A 21,596-nucleotide genomic window follows, 5' to 3' on the forward strand; every position below is an offset into this window, starting at 1 on the left:
GAGTATCATAGAAGTCGTGCGGCGACATGCCGAATGAAATGCCACAATTAAAATTTTTGGATCAGATGATGAGCTGATAAAAGCCTTACCTAGTAATTTGGGAACATTTCTGACACAGTTTGGTTGCTTTAACTATCACTTTGATTTGCGAAATACAAATCGTTTTCACTTCGTATGTAGTTAAATTTGATTTTGACTGACTTAGTTTCTGATGGATTCAAACTCATAATGTACATTTAGGTTCCAGGGAAAGAAAAGTGCAGATGAGCTACACTTCGCGTGAATATAGATTGATTAAAAATAAATAATCCGAAGAAGTGATGGAATAAATGATAATTGTTTACTAAAGTAAATACTATACCTAGGATTCATAGGAATTTTAAATAAAATCCCACCCATCACTAAAATAACCCATATGTATATACTCGTGGTGCCTGCTCTCGGCTCGATTTCGCCGAATGGAATTCTTTATCATCGCGGTTGTCCTTGTTGCGTGCAGGAGGAAATGAAGGCGCGCTCGCAGTAGCAAGAAGCAGACGCGCCAGGTTGCTTGCGACGCGTGAATGTAGCTTAACCTCCACAGATTAACAAACCGTCGAGCAGCCACGCGAAAAGTCCTATACCTACATAGAGAAAAAAAGGAGGTATTTGCATCTTGAGGTTTGTTTACCCTGTGACGTAGGTCTGTACAACCTGGCCAGCGAAATCCGAAATTCGAACTATGAAAAATTGACCATAATTTCCGATTTTCCGAGGTGTAAAATACACAACTCAGCAGGAGAAAGAAAGAAAAATCGATTCGATATTTCTGGAGATAAATGTATGGATACGGACGATATATCAACGTTGAAATATCGATACAATATTTTGGTCTAAAATATCGATAGTCTGGTGGCGCGGAGCGTCTTTGGGAGGGGAGGGGGAGGGGGGGGGGGTTGGGCGCGTAGACGATAGAATATCGCACCCGAACTGAGCCTTAAGGCTCGAAACGCTGATCAATGTTCCCACAAAAATGACGCGGCGCAACGGCTGCAGCCACGCCGGAGCGTGACTGTAAGAGGAGGAAGGGGGGAGGGAGGGCCCCCTTCGGCCCTGAGCAGACCGACGAAAGTAATAAAAAGCGAGAGTAATAAAAACAAAAAACTCAAGTTTACACGTGCAGAGCTCGAGGCATTGGAGCCAAATTGGTCTGTTTGTTATTTAGGGATAGTGTCCTAGCCTAAGTTTATTTAAAAAACAATTAAATAAGAGGAAGGATTTCAACCCTGAAAAATGTCTCCGGGACCACGACAGCCTGTGACCCTGGGATCGTCAGTTTTGGTGAGCACAGTTACAGAGATGGACCATTTTTTTTAGGGAGCAAACAAATCAAAATTTTGAGCCTTAAGTTGGTCGCAACCATATCCGGAAGTCGTTACAGTGACATTTTTGTGCAATATGCTTCTGTGGAAAGTGCAATACTTAATGAATACTTTTGACAAATCGTGTTTTTTCCGGTTTGCGCTTCAAACGTGATTTATTTGTGGAGTGTAATACGTTCCTTTTTGAATTGAAAAACTCGTCAGATGCATTAGATAATCGAGTACAGCATCTCTCTCTCATTTCTTAACGCAGGGGGCGGCAAATTTTGCATTTTTTTAAAATGTAGGTTTAAAAAAAATCGGATTCAGAAAAAAAAAATTACAAACGAGAAAGCGTCTTTCGGTGACACAAGAGACAGCACCTTTAATTAGTCGAGTTAAGAGAGAAACTAAACACGCAATTTGGCATGGAGCGGTGCAGCAGTGATGATGAGGACTTGAGATAGAAAGGAGAAGCCCTCAGCGCGGCGCACGGTGAATCGAGTCAATGAGAGAGGTCGGAAAAAATTTGGGAACTTAAAACGCTCATAACTCCGTTTATACAAGAATCTAATGTTCTGCAAGCTGTTCCACTGGTTTTCTCGTGATATTTTCTTCCAGTATCACCCCTTGAACTTTAAAATGTGACGAAATAAACATCAACATTTGCAGTTCTTGTCAAAAATTTCATGTCCGACCCCTCTAATTGACTCAATCCACTGTGCGGCGGTCGGCGTGAAACGCATAGCGCCTACAAGACTGTAGGAATACTTCACGCATTGCGCCAAACACAGTGCGGTCAGCGCGGCGCGGCGGCGGAAGTTAAAATTATTAAACCACATTTATGTTTGTTCTTGCATAATTTTTACCTTCATTTCTTACAAATGGAAGGCCTTGTTCACACATATGTAGATAGGTTTACGGAACTTAACTTTCACGCAAAGTTCCGTGCGAACTTTTGCTAGTAGTGAGGGGCATAGTGTCCTTTCTTTTAATTTTTCTTGTTTTGCCGGTTGAAAATGCGGGTGTGATCCCTGCGAAACGTCCCGGGTTTCTTATTATATTTTATGTGTTTCTTTTTATTATTTGCGTCCTTAGTCCCGTTTTAAGTTGTTTCTCTGTTACTGTTTCGGGCCGATTAAGTTGTTTTTTATTGATGTTTCGAAACGAATGAGAAGGGGGCGGCAAAATACAGGTGGCCCATAGGCAGCAAGTAGGTAAATCCGGCCCATGGGCGGCAAGTAGGTAAATCCGGCCCTGTTTTTTAAATGAATTTTGAGTCAAATTTACGTGAGAAATTGATTTACCAAGATTATTTTTCTTAATTAAAATTAACTTTCTTTTTAATACAGTTTTTACGTAAATACATTTGTTCGTAATTTCCAATACTTTTTACGAAATTTTTATGTTAATTTAATTGTTATGTAAATTTGACTTCCTTTTCCGACTTTTTTCTTTTTTCGCGTTTTTCTGTGACTTTTAACAATTTTAGACTTTCTTTCCTTACTCTAGTAAGGATCTAGTCGTCAGAATCTATCCTGAACGACAACTTACATTCATGGAAAATAAAGCTTTAAATGTTCCTGACCATTTTTTACCATCCAAACTCACTAGAACACATTGTACAGGTATATGAAAAATTTGAAGAGCATCGCTGTCAAAAGCTAAGTTCTCCTTCAATTTAGCTCTTTTTGTATGGTCTACAGGTAAGGACAAAACTAACTGTTTTTGCTAAACGCGTACTGTTTTTTATTCATAAAATTTGAAAGTCTCAATGAAAGCAAAGCTATGTCCAATCACAGCTAGGTATTTTTATTTTGAGACTGCACATCCCAACTTCTCCCACTTTTTCAGCCGAACTATTTTTTTTTTTTTGGGCTAGATTTTGGTTGGTGCAGTAATGCTGATGGTTATTTTTACGAGGGCTGTCCCAAAAGAAACCGGACTTTTGTCATAGAAGGCGAACCGAGCGTCGTAATGAAGTTTTCTTGGGCTTGTTTGAAAGCTGATAAGCTACTGAAGATGCTTGTTTTTACAGAATGCAAACATTGGTCTTGGTAAGGAAACTACACGCTTTGGAATAAAGGAAAGTCAAACTCGAGTTGCGATTTTTGTCTTTATTTCAAGAAAAATTTAGATACAACTTTAAAAAAACCCAGGTTTTAAGTTAAAAACTTCGTTGCAATCTTATTCAAATGCTTAAAAATAAGGAAATCAACATTTTAAGCAGCTTACCAAGTCATCACCTATCCCCTTCAAAATACTCGCCAGCTTTGTCGATGCATTTTTGCCACCGTTTCTTCAATTGGGAGAAACACTGTTGGAAATCCTCAGGTTTGAATGATCGCAATTCCTTCAAGGTGTTCTCTTGAATTTCCGGAATGGTTTGAAAACGTCGACCTTTCAAGGTAGATTTAAGTCGTGAAGAAAAAATCACACGGAGCCAGGTCAGGTGAATAGAGGGGATGAGGGAGGACACTCATGGCATTCTTTGCACAAAATTCGCGAATTTGGAGGGATGCTTGGGCAGGTGCATTATCGTGATGCAGAAACCAGGAATTCTCTCTCCAAAGCTCGGGCCTTTTTCTGCGGACATTTTCGCGTAATCGTCTCAGAACACCATTGTAATATTCTCGGTTGACGGTTTCACCTTGAAGGAATTGCGATCATTCAAACCTGCGGATTTTCAACAGTGTTTCTCCCGATTGAAGAAACGGTGGCAAAAATGCATCGACAAAGCTGGCGAATATTTTGAAGGGGATAGGTGATGACTTGGTAAGCTGCTTAAAATGTTGATTTCCTTATTTTTAAGCATTTGAATAAGAGAGCAACGAAGTTTTTAACTTAAAACCTGGTTTTTTTTTTTAAGTTGTATCTAAATTTTTCTTGAAATAAAGACAAAAATCCAAACTCGAGTTTGACTTTCCTTTATTCCAAAGCGTGTAGTTTCCTTACCAAGACCAATGTTTGCATTCTGTAAAAACAAGCATCTTCAGTAGCTTATCAGCTCTCAAACAAGCCCAAGAAAACTTCATTACGACGCTCTGTTCGCCTTCTATGACAAAAGTCCGGTTTCTTTTGGGACAGCCCTCGTAGAAGACTATGATGGTGAAACCTAAATTTTCCAATGATATTTTATCAGCATAGTAAACTCAACCACGACTTCAATCATAAATAATTCCATTTAGCGAAATCAAGCTGAAAGGCACAAGTAAGGGTTCATGAAAGTTGAAGTCATAGCTCAACATTATAGGGTAGGTTCAAGTAACTTTTAACGTGTTTTAGACTTTTTTTCTTACCGTAGACCCTGAAAAACCACTTAAATTCAAGGAAAATAAAGCCTTAAATGTTCATACCCATTTTTAAATGTCAGAACTCACTAGACCACATTATATTCATGATAAATTTGAAGAATATCGCTGTGAAAAGTTGAGTTTTCCGTAGATTTAGCACTTTCCGTATGGTCTTTAAGGTAATGACAAAAAGTGCTAAATTGAAGGAGAACTCAACTTTTGACAGCGATATTCTTTAAATTCATCATGAATATAATGTGGTCTAGTGAGTTCCGACAGTTAAAAAATGGTTATGAACATTGAAAACTTTTAGTTCGATGAATTGAAGTTGTCCCTTAAGGTCCATTAGCTCAAAGGAAAAAAATTCTAAAACTTGTTTGAACCAACCCTATAATATTCTCCCACAGGATTCACTTTCAGACAGTAATAATTAATCAACATAAACATCAACCATTACTGATAAATCATCAAAGATCCTATTGGGCGAAATTCAGCCAAAAAGCACCAGTTTGGAGTCTTGACATTTTGGCCACCATTGGTTGCTTATTTACGCTATTAAACTGTGACTCGATGATAAAGAATGCCATAGGGCGACATTCCGCCGAAAGGCACCTGTGTGGGTTCTTTACATTATGGTCACAGTTGATTGCTAAACGCTACCAAACCATGGCTAAATGATCAGAAATTCCATTTGGCGACACATGTTAACACTCTTTGAACATCTGAGGTATGAGTTCTGGAAATTTTGGCTATACTTGGTTGCTAAACGCTATTTAACAGTAAATGTTCAACAGTGACTTGATGATAAAGAATGCCATAGGGCGACATTCCGCCGAAAGGCACCTGTGTGGGTTCTTTACATTATGGTCACAGTTGATTGCTAAACGCTACCAAACCATGGCTAAATGATCAGAAATTCCATTTGGCGACACATGTTAACACTCTTTGAACATCTGAGGTATGAGTTCTGGAAATGTTGGCTATACTTGGTTGCTAAACGCTATTTAACAGTAAATGTTCAACAGTGACTTGATGATAAAGAATGCCATAGGGCGACATTCCGCCGAAAGGCACCTGTGTGGGTTCTTTACATTATGGTCACAGTTGATTGCTAAACGCTACCAAACCATGGCTAAATGATCAGAAATTCCATTTGGCGACACATGTGAACACTCTTTGAACATCTGAGGTATGAGTTCTGAGAATTTTGGCTATACTTGGTTGCTGAACGCTATTGAACAGTAAATGTTCAACGGTGACTTGATGATAAAGAATGCCATAGGGCGACATTCCGCCGAAAGGCACCTGTGTGGGTTCTTTACATTATGGTCACAGTTGATTGCTAAACGCTACCAAACCATGGCTAAATGGTCAGAAATTCCATTTGGCATAATGGAGATGTTGCATGTGTGAGGAATTTGCGATTTGACTGTTGAATCTTGTGTAAAAAGTCACGAGAAACACGATGGTGCCACTGGTTTTCTCTGAAATCATCTCCCAAGCTCAAAAAAAAGCACTCAAGTTGAGGCCAAAATGGAGGGAATATCCCACCCTACCCTGAGAGTCAAAGCCTAGATCAAGACCTATTCTCCATGCAAAGATAGGGAGCTAATACTTTGACAGGGCTACCAATTTATCTGGGGACTCCAAAACTGAGTACACGGCAACCCTGCGAATGTATTTGCTCCCTATCTTTGCATGGAGAGTTTGTCTTCATGTAGACGTGGACTCTCAGGGTAGGGTGGGATACCCCTCCATTTTGGCCTCAACTTGAGAGGTTTTTTTGAGCATGGAAGATGATTTCAGAGAAAACCAGTGGCACCATTGTGTTCCTCGCGAACTTTTATACAAGAATCAACAGTCAAATTGCAAATTCCTCGCACATGTAACATCTCCATTGGGCCAAAATGCACCGATATCAATACCTCATATGTTACTTGGTTCCTCGAAAATTCTCCTCTTGGACCTAGCCTAAAAGTGTGGACACTTTTTAGCCTCCGGCGAAACCTAGAGTCTATACGGCTTCGCCGCACGACTAAAAAGAAATTTCAGAAAATTTTTAGAGCCATTTCAATGTGCCCCTGCAGGGTTGTCAGCGGTGTGGAAAACCGAGAAAATCGGGGAATTTGTGGAGACCGTGAAAAGTAAGGGAATTCGTGGGAGAAGTCGAGGAATGCCTGACACATCTGCGAATTACTATACATATCACTCATCCTCCAACTGTGTACCCTCCTTGGAGTTTTTAAGGCTTGCATCTTTTAACCAGATACTGAATACCTTTTTCCATAATTGGTTTTAAACATGTAAGGATGAAGAAAACTAAAGGAAATTTTGTCCAAATCAGCGTTTAAGAAAAATAAATAAATATATAAATAATTGGAACTTTCGTTTGAAGCTCTAAGAAAATCAGGGAATTAGAAAAATTTGGAGTTATGGAAAAATGAAAAAAATCAGGGAACTTGAAAATGAAAAAAAATTGGCAACCCTGCAACAGGACATTCTAACCTGCCCTTCACACTTTAGCAGTAGGGTTAGGACGTTTCTTATTTTTAAAAGATGAGAAAATTTAAGTAGTAATTCGCTCAAAATATGCTATGATGTAGCAAAATCAAAAATCATCTTGAAATAAAAGAAGTTGTTCCAAAAACGCCGATTTTACCCCCCCCCCCCTCCCCACCACCTCCTGGATTTGGCCCAAACTTTGCTCAGATGTTGTAAGTACTAAGTGTCCCCGATGCTTTGGAATAATTTCAGTTCCCTCGGATAATTAGGGGGCAGGGGGCAGGGGGGCTAAGTTGCAATTATTTCAAAACTTCAGAAATCGATATCGCGCGAACGGTTTGTTTGTAAGTGTTGCGGTTTGCGTTAAAAAATATTCTCTACAAGAATATAATGCTCTTTGCACGGTTGCGTATTTTATCATATTCATAAATCGAGTTTTTTGATTATTACGGTTCGACTTTTTTTTGTTTTTCGTATCTCCTCTCCAAGCATTCGTTGTTGCGTGAATAAAAGCCGGTTGAGGTGATTTTCCATAAAATTCTGCATCTACCACACTTTATTTGACCTTGGGGAAACGATTCGTTCATGAGTTAAAGCGATTTTTCTACGCATTCCCGGTTACACGCAGGCGGCATATCGGCGGCGCTCCATCCCGCGCGGGCGAGGCAGAGGTTATTTCACCGCTAGGGCCTTGTATTCATGCTCTAGGCTGTAATTATCGTTATTTTCTCCTTCCCTTCCAATAAATACTTTTTTATACTTCGTTATACATGGTGTCCCAGATCACCTCGTACCAGGTCTTTTTCTCGGATGGTTTAGGTAGTATGAAGTTGGGGACCGCGGGGTTGAATAGGGAATTGACCCCAAGGAATCCGAATTTCATGGTCTCAAAACCCCCCATGCGCCCATTGAGGGGTAAAGAGGGGGTCACGATCCCAAAAGTCGGGAGACATTGTGCCTTCCCTTTTTACCCCCAGAGGGACGCTAGGGAGGCTACGTAAAGAGGGGGTCACGATCCCAAAAGTCGGGAGACATCGTGCCTTCCCTTTTTACCCCCAGAGGGACGCTAGGGAGGCTACGGGACCATGAAAATCGGATTCCTTGGGATCGATAACCTAGGAAATCACGTTTCTCCGGAGAATCTACGTCAATTTTTGACCGAAGGGAAATTATGCAGGGGGCCGCTGTCCCCGTCTATTAGAGATCATTTTCGGACGTTAAAAGGTCCGATTTTGGATTCTGAGGCGTCAATTTCACGTGACATTTTTCGTCACTTTTTAATTTTAATGCAATCAAATCGCAATTCTGTAGGGGACCCCGAATTTTGGGATCGTGACCCCCTCTTTACCCCCCCAGGGAGTTTTGGGACCATGAAATTCAGATTCCTTAGGGTCAATTCCCTATTCAACCCCGCGGTCCCTGACTTCGTAATCCCTTAAGCATCCGAGAAAAAGACCTGGTACGGGCGGTCTGGGACACCCCGTATAACGAAGTATAAAAAAGTATTTATTGGAAGGGAAGGAGAAAATATCGATACTTACAGCCTCGAGCATGAATATAAGGTCCTAGCGGTGAAACAACCTCTCCCTCGCCCGTGCGGGATGGAGCGCCGCCGATATGCCGCCCGCGAGTGACCGGGAACGCGTAGAAAAATCGCTTTAACTCAAGAACGAATCGTTTCCCCAAAGTCAAATAAAATGAGGCAGATGCAGAATTTTATGGAGAATCACCTCACCCGGTTTTTACCCAGATAAGACAGAAATATTTAGCCAATATTTAAACAATATTGTTTGGATATTTATGCAAACATTGGGCCAATATTAGTTAAATATTGAGACTATGTTAAAAGTTTACACTATATTTCCTTTTGGCATAAATAGTGTGCCAATACTTTGAAATACTATGAAATACTGTGAAAATATTTTTATAATATTTTGGGTTAACATATTATTTTTAAAAATACTAAGTAAAGATTCTTTAAATATTTTTTAAAAAAATAATTTTGATTAAAATATTATCAAAATATTGTCAGTGTTGTGTAAATATTGCGACAATACTGACAATATTTGCCCAATTTGTAAAAATATTATGTCTTATCTGGGTATTCACGCAGCAACGATTGCTTGGAGAGGAGAGACGAAAAACAAAAAAAGTCGAATCGTCAAAATTGAAAAACTCGATTTATGACTACGATAAATTACGCAACCGTGCAAACAGCATTAATATTCTTGTAGAGACTATTTTTTTAACGTTTTAAGCGTCCAGCCCACCTACAAACTGGGGGCCTCAAAGAGGCTCATCGATGGAACTGTTGACTGTTGCCTTTCAAAGATCGTAGGGCGTAGGGCCGACGATCTTTGAGGGTAACCGATGTGTTCGGGATACATCACAGATCAGATCTTGAAATTTTCAAGGCATTCCGTGCAGAAATGGCTGAGAAATAGAAGAATTAGTGCCAGTTTGAGAGCCCCAGTTTGTACGTGGGCTGGACGCATTATAGCGCAAACCGCAACACTTACAATCAAACCGTTCGCGAGATATCGATTTTTAAAGTTTTGAAAAAATTGCAACTTAGCCCCTCCGCCCCCGCCCCCCCTAATGAACCGAGGGGACTACAATTTCGCGCAAGCATCGGGGACACTTAGTACAATATCTAAGCAATGTTTGGGCCAAATCCAGGGGGAGGGGGCAAAATCGGCGTTTTTGGAACAACCTCTTTGAGGTCTTTGAAGTGTCCTAAAGCTCGCAGGACTTAAAATGGGTAAATCGGCAAAAGTATAGTCGTTTCCTCATAGAAATTGCCCACTTACAGCACCATGGTCCAAAATTTTGTCCGTTTAGCCGGAAGGCCGGAGACGGCCAATTGGACGTATTTCTATCAAATGGAACTATGTTCATTATGACTGGAACCCTGTTATGCACATACTCTTGTGGGTCTCAGGGCTCATGTCTTAATGCACATAGTTCCATTTAGCAGAAATACATCCAACTGATGTGCACAAACCACCCTCCGGCGCGCCCCTTTCACCGCGCAGTGAACTTTATCCTCCTACTGCCAACATAGGGTTACGAATAGTCCATTCCAGCTGGGTATCGACGAATTATGGACGGAAATGTCGACCATTTTGCCGTATTTCTGAGCATTTGGCTTGAAACTGTCATTTATGGGGAAGAGGAAAATCTGCCTGTAGGGCGGAGTCCATGGATTTGGCTCCCTTTAGCACTGCCTACCAAATTTTGCTGCCTATTCCTGATAAATTGCAGCTTTCATGTATAGCTGCTCTTTCTTTTTTCAAATGAAATGGACGAATCTTCGTTGCTTGGGGGGGGGGGGGGGGAGGGGATCCAAAACTATTGTTGATGAGTTGCCATCAACATTTTTAGGACACGGGGTGGTTGGAAATTTCTTGTTTGTGTTTCCTTCTCATTTTTTTCTTCAGTCCTCTAGTACCTAGAACCAGCGGGTCTGCGTCATATTTTTTTTTTTTTCTTGTCGAATCCTACTCTCAAAAACAAACAAAGAAGAAGAGGAGAGAGTTCATATCTCCAGTTTTTACAACAATCAAGGAAAATCAAATCAAATCTACATTGAAAATAAAATGTAATTGCATATCTAAGTAGATACCTACAATGCAAGGTAGCAGAGATCAAAGGGAATTTTTTTTTTCTTTCCGATTTTTAAGAGAACAAACACATCACCATCTGCTGGTAAAAAAATAAGTGAGTCATACAGATAACACTTTAAATTTCAACACACATAAAACATAACTGGTTTCTTATCAAAATAAATTTCTTTGAGAAAGGAATGATTACAGAATTTTATAACATCTGTAAGACTGCTTGCAAATCTTCTTAGAAAGAATAGAACAAAAAATGCTGGTTGTCACAGACCTCAAAAGTCTTTCAGCTTCTCAAAGTTCTCAGAACTTCTAGCTCGGTAAAAGAGATTGCAATAGGATTAGAGTGAGATTGAATGACATTATTGGTTGGTTGGATAACACCATTGCATCTGATTTTGATACCTTTCAGCAAAACTGAAAAGATAGGAATCTTTCAGCAATGGATAAATGGATCTTCCAAAGGATAAAAATCTTTCAGCCTCAGTTTAATGAATTCTACTTTGAGCCAGGATACTTAAAATATCAATCTACATAGAGCGTTTTTTGCAGAGGAAACTAGAAACAGAATGCGACTAGGTACACTGCAGTCGTTACTACACACATTAGGTACTGACTTACTTAACTGATGACTTCCCTAGTAGCCAAATACTAGTATCATTTAGCATCAAGTGAATTTGAATACCATATATAATTTTTTAACATTGATTATAAACAGTATTAAATACTTGTGTCTTATATGTATGTATCTATTACTATGTTCTTGTGTTCGCCGCTAGGTTACGCTGCTATATTTTTTCCTAACATCACAAGTTGATGATTTTTACTCCTATTTAGATGCTTTTTCAAAGTGTTTTTGACACTTGAAAGAAAAACAGAATTTTAACCTTGGTTTTAAACATGTTTTTAAATTAAAGCATTCAAATCATCTTGACAAAGCAGGGTTCGGAACCATTGAATCTCATTCAGTGAGGGCTTTTCAGAAGACTTGGGATTATGATAGCTGCAATGAGCCCTATTGGTGTGGCGTTCATGACTTAATATTACAGAATGGTATCTAGCTTCGCTATAAGAAGCGCCACGGGAACGAATCCTTAACAGACATACATATGACCTTGAGGAGTTCGATCATTTTCGTAGGTTGTATGTTTTGGCGCGATGAACGAAAAGTAAAACTTTTCTGATCGCAATCAACACTTTCATAGATATGTTCTATCATATGTACTGACCAAAAAAGTAACTCCGCTGCCCAGATATTTATTGCCGAGGTAACCGAGCTGAGCAGAACAAAGATTACAAACAGGTCGGCCGACTTACAAGAATGATTAACGGAGATTCACAAGAAACAGTGAAGACTTGGTTACCCAAAATCGTCCAAGGTCAACAAATACCATGTTCTAATGAAGATTAATGTGGCGCTTCTTATGGTGAATGAATTATTATTCTATGTGAATATTAATTTAACTCACGAAAAAAGAAGTATTAATAAGACCATTAGGGGTTTGATCATAATGATTCTTTGACAGCCCTGTGAGGAAAGTGGTTCACGAAGGGTAGGTGCTTAATCGCTTTCAGAAGTGTGATTGTCCGTCATAGAAGCATCTGAGATATCCAAACAATGCTTGCTCATTACTGTTCTTCTTTAATCCACCACCGTATCCCTACTTGCCAAGGCTTTTTCAGTTAACTTATTATACATTGTACTTAATAACTAAAAAAAGGACACTTTATAGGATATTTTACACCTATTTTCAGTAACTCAATGCCCCATTCAATAGGTATTTTTTACACATTTTGATAGGTATCCTACTTTGGCTACTAGGAATCATTTCAAGTACTTTAAGTGCAAAATGAAAGTGGCAAACAAAACCAACCTTAACTTGGAAAATAGAGAAATGAGAGATAAAATCATGGGTATACTGTATAAACACACTTATGACTAGAATGAGTGAATGGGTATACCGTATAAACACACATATGACTAGAATGAGTGAATTAACCCTACCTTTCATTTTTTGTCAGAAAATAAATAGTTTTAAAATGTGTTTAGATGTTTAAGGAGATTAAAATAAAAGTAGGTGAAAAAAGTTAGATAAAACTGAACTTCCTCAAATTAGTGAGGTTTTAATAAATAACCAGACATTGACTGAGAAATTGGAATTTTTTTCAGGTAATCGGTTTTTAAAAATAGAAACTCAGTATCAGAAACAACATGTGGAAAAATAAATGCAAAAAGTATAAAAATGTGCAGTAAGTATTCCAAAGAAAACACAACAGGTAAAATGCAAAAACAGAGATTCACATTTCTTCTGGAAAATCAACATTTTCTTCAAATTATGCGTCGAAATAATATTGTGAAAAAGAGTTGAGGAAAAAAGGATGTTCGATACAAAAACGAAGGGGTATTCTAAATTTAAATCATACTCTAAAATATAAAACTATAAGCGTAACACATAATGCTGTGCGCATCCGCTGCCCCCTCCACTCCATGGCTCCTGTCCCATTCTCCATACCTCTGGTGCTCATGTAGGGTGGCATTTCCCTTCCCTGCGCATCCTGCACATACTCAGTCTCCTACCCCTCCATGCACAGGACTCTTACTCCATCCCTGCTTTCCCGTCTGTCTTTTTTCCACTTTTGGGCCGGGTAGGTGAAGATTGCATTCAGTACCTTGACCCTTTTCTTTCTTTTCGAAGTTTAGCTTGGTTTTTTCTTTCCTTCATTTTCTTTACTTGGTTTACTTACTCAGTGATTTTGAGAGCATTGTTCTTCATGAGGATTTTTTTTCTTTTTCACACTTCAAATATCCTTGAGGGGATTAATCTCAATTTTTTTCTTTCTCATCATAAAGTATTATTATCTTAAACTTACTCAATGACTATTTAATAATTAATTCATTTCATCAATACCATCAAAACACTTTTGCTATTGAAAACTTGAACATGAAAGATATGAAGCACCTCAGGAGATTGGGCCGCAGCCCCTCAGTTGATAGAATAACAAGAAAATCTTTGAAAAATAGTCAAACCCTGGACAATGCTGCACCCAGTGCCAAATGCCCATTAAAAAATGGCAGGAGTCCTGGTATTTTTGAGTTGAAGAAATTAATTAGTGAATTAGGTGTTCTAACTCTCAAAATATTTTAAACATCAAATGGTAAAAAAAGGTGTTACCAGGAACAATTATTACATTATGGTAAAAAAAAATTAGATAACATCATTAGAGATAAAATTTCAACAATGTCCGACAGTTCGTTCCTTTGCCAGCGAACTTTATAAATTTTCAATCAAAAACAATCATGGAAATTTGACATCCTTGAACGAGTAAAGATTTACTACAACCTTCCCCTTAAAATCAACAACTAAATGATAAACTAAATACTAGGGGTCCGCGAAGCTCCGCATTTGGCGAAGCGAAGCGCGTGGTCGAAAAGAGCGAAGCAAAGCGAAGATTTCACGGTTACAAACGCGGTAATTCCAATTTTCGCGATCTTTCGGAATCGATGCCGAATGCCGACGATTGATGTATAATGTGTCCGCGTAAATCGGTTCTTTGCGCATGCGCTTGCGGCCGCTCCGCGATATTCACATAGAGTACAGTTGAGTCACACTGTACTGGAGCGCCGATGAAGTCAATCCATGAATGGGCCATTCCGAGCCCCTTGTTCTCCGGAAAGTGGGAACTGTTTGGCATCTTTTTTGACACAGCGGCTCATGGGAGAATCGCGGGCTGCAAGTGGTTTTCGGGATTTATTCATTTAAATCAATCATTATTTCCGCGAATTTTGGCAAATCGTGTTCACCAAAGTTATGACAAATTAAAAAATGTACAACATTCCTGGTTTTTATGAAATCAATTTTCATAAGTAGGTATTTTGTACTGAACTCAAACTGTAGGATCATTTCTAACTAATCAAATGTTCATTTTATTTGTTCTTATGAGACTTTTCTACTTTGTGTTCTTGAATAAAAATAATGGGTGGGATTTGAAAGCTTCGCCACAAAAAGCTTTCATTCTGAGTGCCTTTTCGTGTGGTCTCTAGATAGGTTGTGTAGTGCTTGAATGACTGCTTGATTTGGTAGTGGTTGTTTTGGTGTTGCATGATTCAAAACCCGATCCCACCTATAAGTAGTAAGTCTCTCTCGCCTCATTTGTGAGTTAAAGCTTATGAAACCAGATCTCAGCGGTTCGCGCCCTAACAAGCCGAAACGCGAGCAATTTATGAAAATATCAAAGCACAACCCTGACTCCCTGCTACCATCAAACCCCTATCCCACTAATACACGCTTTGCACCATCTAACTTGCTATCTAAACATATCAAGCACAACCCTGACTCTCTGCTACCGTTAAACTCCTATCGTAACAAATGCACGCTCTTGCACTGTCTAAGTTAGCTACTAAATTATTAATTATTTATCTTTTTTTTATTTATTTATTTATTTATTTTTTCTTCTATATTGCTAGTTGCTACTTTTGCTTTATGTTAGTTTCTTACTTGGGTTGCTGCACTGCTTGCGGTCCAAGCCGCCATCCCCTGTTTTTTTTTCTTGCCAAGCTTGTAGTGACTAATAGATGCGCTTTCTCTGTCAGGAGGTTGTTTGCACAGTGGTACTGGGTAAAAGCTTAGAAGCTTCTGGAGTGTACATAAAGTTAAAGGAGGATTTACTGCCTTTAGGCTGAACAAGAACTGAAAGGAAAGTGTGTGTGTTTAGCGGAAAGCGTCAGCAATAATGAGAGAACTAGTATCAGTGACTGCAGGAGGTGTGCACGTCGGAAAAATGCCTGGGGATGGAAGTTGCCTTTTCAGAGCAATACTACATCAAATGGAGACGGTTTGCCTAGAAAGAGTAGCTGAAGGAGGCTTGACTCGTCTAGGAAGCCAAGAAATCAGAGCTCGCATTTTCATTCAAAGGCTAGGCCTTGTCGCTAATTGCTATGATGGATCCGAAACCATTCAGGCCTTTGCCAATTGTTTTGTGCCAAGTTCATATAGTTAATGAAAAAAGCGCGTAATAGAGGTTGCTTGCGTAGTATACCAAGAATGTTTAATCATGTTAAGACAATGAGACATGAATGCATAGTATCCAAGAATGCATCAAGCATGTTACCAATTTTATATAGCACGGGGTGCATGGGTGGAGCCGCGTGTAAACTTGGGCTTGAGGTGGGTTTATCTGGTATAAAGAGACCAAAGCTGTCCAAACAGTCGTACAGGTAACATGCACAAGACATGCAAATGGTTAATGCTGAAAGCGACGCAGCTTCCATTGCTTTCTGACAACAGATCTGGATTGATAAACTTTCCCTCTTGAATCTCCCATGCAGAAGGAAACAGCATTAGCGGTTCTCTGCACCCATTCAATTTCCCTTATCCTAGATTTTGTCCTCTGTGCGTTTCAGCAATACCTAGTCCAACCGTTCCCACTGAAATATAAACATAACGAGCTTTGGCAAACAGCTGGGGCGGTTGGTCTCTATTCTTCTCTTCTCTTCTTAAAATTTTTTGAAAAGTTTAAATCGATGATTTTCAAATTAAATTTACCTTAATTTTGTAGGTTTTGCGATGTTTCAAATTAAAATAGATAAAAAAAAAATTAATAGGAAAATGAAAAAAGTAAAAACATTTTTCATTTTTCATTTTTTCATAATTCCGTGATAATTAAAGTAAAACCGATGACAAATTTAAAAAAAAATCTTAGATCTGCTGGCATCTCAATAAAAATGTATTCTTAAAATTTAGGGGAAAAGGAGGAAAATGTGATGAATGTATTCTTCACGTGTTCAATGAAATTTACCACCGCCGCCGCACGCTGAGTCGCGACTCGCTCGAGTGACCGCCACGAAATTCCGCGGGTTGCATACAGCGTATTTAAAGGGGTTTTTTTGTGTGCTTCGCTTCGCTTTGAAAAACGCCGCTTCGCGGACCCCTACTAAATATGACATATTGTTTATTCTATACCTATGCAGGAACAACTTATGTTTCAGGAAAAATTAAAGAAATCGAACAAATAAATGATTCAACATCTGACAGACGAAAGCCCAAACAAATTGGCCCACTGCCCAAAAATAAGAGAATCATAGACAATTTTTGGGAGGGAACAAAATTAAAGTGGAAAGAACAATACAATGGCTTGCATACGCATAAGCTACTGGTAGTGCACAAGGTCAAAGAGAAGGACCCTCATTACAATGCACAACTTTTCATTGAGGAACCCAACAAAAACTGCAAAATGGATGGTATTCATCGCAGAAAATAATTACAAGTTGATCGGGCAGAGGCTCAAATTTTTCTGATTATGCTTCCCGGCAGTTTCACCTGTTTCATTAAATATGTGCGCATGACCTAATAAATGTGGTAATTACTAGGCTGAAATAATTTAATTTGTTGCGTTATTTTATAAGGTAAACTCAGTCCTTCTGACCTGTAACTGACTCTGTGCAACATCTACTCTTTTGGTTCTCTCAAACCTGGTGCACATGCTCCTTGATCTATCGAACCGATGTACGAGTCATCATAGGATGGGTATGCTTAGACTCCCAACCCATGGAGTGATTGTACCTATACCCGGAAAAGAACTACTCACAAAGGAATTCAATAAAAAAAAACTTTGGAACTTGGTACTTGATTAATTTTGATTTAACCCATTTGCACAGTTTTCACTATAGCATAAATACATCCAACTAAATAAAGGGCTTGTTGTAAACTTTTCCTGGAGCAGAAATACAAGTTGTTTCTTATCGAAAATGGCTCAAAAATAATGATAAGCGCATTGGCAAAGTCTGAAATGGACTCCTATCGAAAATGGCTCAAAAATAACGATGAGGGCATTGGCAAAGTCTGAAATGCACTCCCAACTTCACAATCTGCATGAGTGCTGCATGCGTTTTTTTTAGCTTCCCGCTTCAAAGACAATACTACGGCACAGGTGAAAAATCCGTGAGAGAATTGTTCCATTCAACCCCTGCGCACTAGGAAGCTACACAATTTTCAACGTGGCCGACGCCAATCCACTAAAACGCATCATGTGATGGGCACTAGGTTGCTTTGCAATATTCCACATGGCCGACTCTTCCGCGGAGCACAAGGTCATTCAAGGCGGATCTTTATTTTATTAATGAGCGGAAAATGTGAATGTAAACACGCCCCTTGCTACCCCAGTGGCAGAGGTAACAAAATCGTTTGATTCTTGCAACTAACAGATTGACGTGCAGGTTTCTACTCTTCCACCTAGGGAGCTATCATTGTTGGGACTAGTTGCAATTAAGTTGAAACATGTTTCAACTTTAAAGTATTGCTGGTTGCTTCCCTTTCAATTTTATGGAGTGCAAATATATTGCAAATTGTTGGTACAAAGTTGAAAGAAGTTCCAACTGCTTGCCAGTGCTGCCATGATCTATACTAAAAACGTGAACATTCAAGAATTCTAACGCTGGACAATTTCGGAAAACTTGGCACGCCGTTGAAAATTCAAATTTTTCAGCATTTTGGCAACGTTGGTAAAATTAAGAATTTCCGAGATTTCCCGCATTGATGTGTTTATCAAAACTTTTCAAGAATCTGGTAATATTGGTAAAAATTCACTCTTTTCGATAATTTTGGCACCATTGGTAAAAATTTCTATTCGGTGTTTCACAACGTTGAAAAAATTCATTGTTTCCGAGAATTCTGCCCAGAAGTTGCATATCCCGACTTTTTGAGAATTTTGGCGACGTCCGTTAAATTCGAAACTTTCACGTTATATCAACCCTACTCGAGAATTGTGGGCAAGTTACGGTAAAATTCGCGAAATTTGATAACTTTGACGAAATTTTTTAACATTTCTAACCATCCTGGCAACGTCGAAAAGTTGCAAGATTCATGCAATACAATTGCTGTAACTTGCAACTTTTCTTCCGACTAGATCGCCGAAAATTGGCACTTATCAACCAAAAGTTGACAGAGAATTGCAACTTGGTTTCATCTTTTAACCAATATTGTTTCAACTTCTTGCAACTTTTACATTGAAAAATGCTACTCGGGCAACAGGTGGTTAGAATCTTGTCCCATCACATGGTGAGTTTTAGTGGATTAGCGTCAGCCATGTTGAATATTGTGTAGTATCCTAGTGCACAGGGATTGCATGGAAAAACTTCTCTAACGAAACATTCACCTGTGCTGTAGTATCGTGTTTGGAGCGGGAAGCTCAAAAAAACGCATATTTCTTGCGCAGATTGTGAAGTCAGGAATGCATTTCAGACTTTACCAAGGCGCTCATCATTATTTTGGAGCCATTTTTGATAAAAAACAACTCTTATTCATGCTCTAGCAAAAGTTTACAACAGGCCGATTGGTACTAATTGCGGTAAATTACACTTGCTAAAGATCCTTGACTGATATAAAATAAACAACTGTGATCTATGGGCCCAGAATCATGGTTACGGGGTGATCAATTGATTATTATGTCATTTGGTCCAAAATACATATTCTTCTTGACGAAGTTTGCGGGCTGAAAATAGTTAAAAGTATTTTCACTTCTTCAAACATTGCAACTTCTTTTAAAATATGCAAAATTTCGGATAGTATTCATGATTTCCTGAATAATTTGTGAGGGAAGACCGGAAGTAAGATGAACATACTTGTAGAGGCACGGGGACTTGTCTGCTGTCCAAAGCCTCCCTGAAATATTTGCCTAAAAAATAAACTTGGATCTTCCCTCATCATAGCCTACAGGGGAATGGATAAATAAGTATGAGTTGAAACAAACTTAAAATTTAAAAATTGAATTCAATGAAATGCCATAAAAAATTTGAAAAACACTTCTTATATGAGTCCATTGGAACAGGAAGCTTTGATAAAATTGATGACATTGATATATGAAAAAGATTTGAAAAATTGATAAGATGGTAATATTTTAAGGTAATACTTTCCCGAAATGAATAATGTATGAATAATGAACCAATTACGTATGAGAATGATATTCGAAATAAAACTTTAGCTGGGGGCAGTGTGTGTCCTATCAAGAGTACCCGTCAAGAGGTGTCGATACTTACATAACTTAATTTATGTGTATATACACCATTTGGCTTTTTTGCGGGTTTTAAGGACTTATATATATTGAATAATTTGACAATATTTAGAATTATTCTTTGTAGCACCTGAACTGTTTCTTTAACAAGCAAAAAAAAATAAAAGCAACGCCCAAAACTCAAATTTTGGAAAGCAGGAGCGCCAAGTGGGGGACAGTTTTGACAAAATACATATGAAGTACCAAATAAAGGAGTATTCAGGACAAAGGAGGTTGCAGGGGAAAAATGGGGAGAGGGGGCCTACCCTCTCTTCCCCTCGGAGACACAGCATTCACACATTATTGAGAACCATGAAGCAAGGTTCGCCAAAGACATTTTTAGTTCCAGGGGGGGATAAAAATAATTTAGGTGAATAACAAAAACCATGACTGGATTTACATTGTTGCTAAACTGCTAATCTTGATGTGAGAAAAATTAAATTCCATTGACACGAATACTGAGATATGTCTACAAAATCATGGAGGTACAGCTCATAAGAAAAATCAAACACCAATCCTAACAGGTGCCCCTACAACTGTGGAGCTTCCGTGCCTCCCATTTTGCTTTGGTGAGTTCCATTTTATTTCATTGTGTTTTGCTCATAAATATCCGGAGGGTGAAAGTCTCCATAATAAGTGGAGAAATCAATTACCACACTTACTTAGATGTCCACGAAACAACCTGGGAAACCTGTGAGATCTTTGAAAAACGCGATCACACCCTAATGCCCGTAAAATCATGGGAGACTTCACGGAGCTTAAACATGCTCATACTTTAAAAAAACCACACTCACCAGCGTCTGAAAAACTGCAAGAACACTCCTAGTGCTGCCACGAAGGGCTCAAAAAAAAAAATAGAAGAATTGACTAGTGATGAGCCGGCAAAAGGGCTTTGACTCAATTGAGAGAGGATGCTGATTCTGGGATTCGATTGACATCAATACCATCATCTTCTCCCCAATGATAGGCTGGAGGTCCGTTTGTGAAACAGTATTTTTGCTCAAGGGGAGAGGTTTTCTCAACCCAATAGGTAAGGTAGAAGTTGCACATTTCGTCCATACTTGTTTGTCTAAAAAACACGGGGGAAAAAAAAAAAAAACATTGAATAACATGAAAAGGATCTAATTTATTTTGGTATCTGTTAGAGGAGTGAAGATCAGAATCTCCCATCTTGAAACATCCATTTTTCGAGCGTGAACTTTAATATTTCTTTCTGATAAGATATTTAAAGTTGTGCAGTCATTTGCAAAATTGGATAGATAGGCAATTTCTAGAAAACTTTGGATTCAATGAGCGTTTAATTGGTGAAATGGGATTTGACATTTTTCGTAATATCTCTTTCAAAAAATTGTTACCATAAATATCCAGGTCGACAACTTTCTTCGCAATGTTGTTGCGTTCTTACTGAGTAGAGTTACAGGGTTAAAAATTACTGGAAAATTCCAGAGGACGTCCCCAAAAATTGCTGCAGGAAGGCAAATTTCTCACGTGGGATAAGAACTGGAACGGGAGGGGAGAACCCAAAGGAACCAACAATTGATGGCAAAATTCCAACCTAAACCAATGTTTCCAGTTTTCTCACCACCAGAACCAAAACTAGATCTGAAGTTTCAGGTGTGAGAATCAAAAATAGAGCCAAGTCCATGTCGGTTACCAGAAGTTCTGGCAGATGAGTGTCACTCCATCCACATAGTGCAATACGGAACCGCTTATTCAAACTCATTTTAGAAACAACAAATGTTCTGGTTGTTTCCCTATGCAGATAGAGGATTTTATAGATGAGCGAGAAAGAGAAGTCC

At 38.8% G+C, this 21,596-nt stretch overlaps 1 protein-coding gene across 1 annotated transcript in view; it reads right to left on the bottom strand.

The window, feature by feature from the left end:
* Positions 1–318: 318 nt before the first annotated feature.
* Positions 319–21,596, bottom strand: part of Phm (Peptidylglycine-alpha-hydroxylating monooxygenase) — a 100,236-nt gene continuing 78,958 nt past the window's right edge. Inside the window, exon 10 of the mRNA XM_072300545.1 lies at positions 319–20,866. Coding sequence (XP_072156646.1) covers positions 20,695–20,866 — 172 coding nt within the window. The 3' untranslated portion in view covers positions 319–20,694. The remainder of the gene's footprint in view (positions 20,867–21,596) is intronic.

Source organism: Bemisia tabaci, chromosome 1 (assembly GCF_918797505.1).
Source record: "Bemisia tabaci chromosome 1, PGI_BMITA_v3".
Taxonomy (NCBI): domain Eukaryota; kingdom Metazoa; phylum Arthropoda; class Insecta; order Hemiptera; family Aleyrodidae; genus Bemisia; species Bemisia tabaci.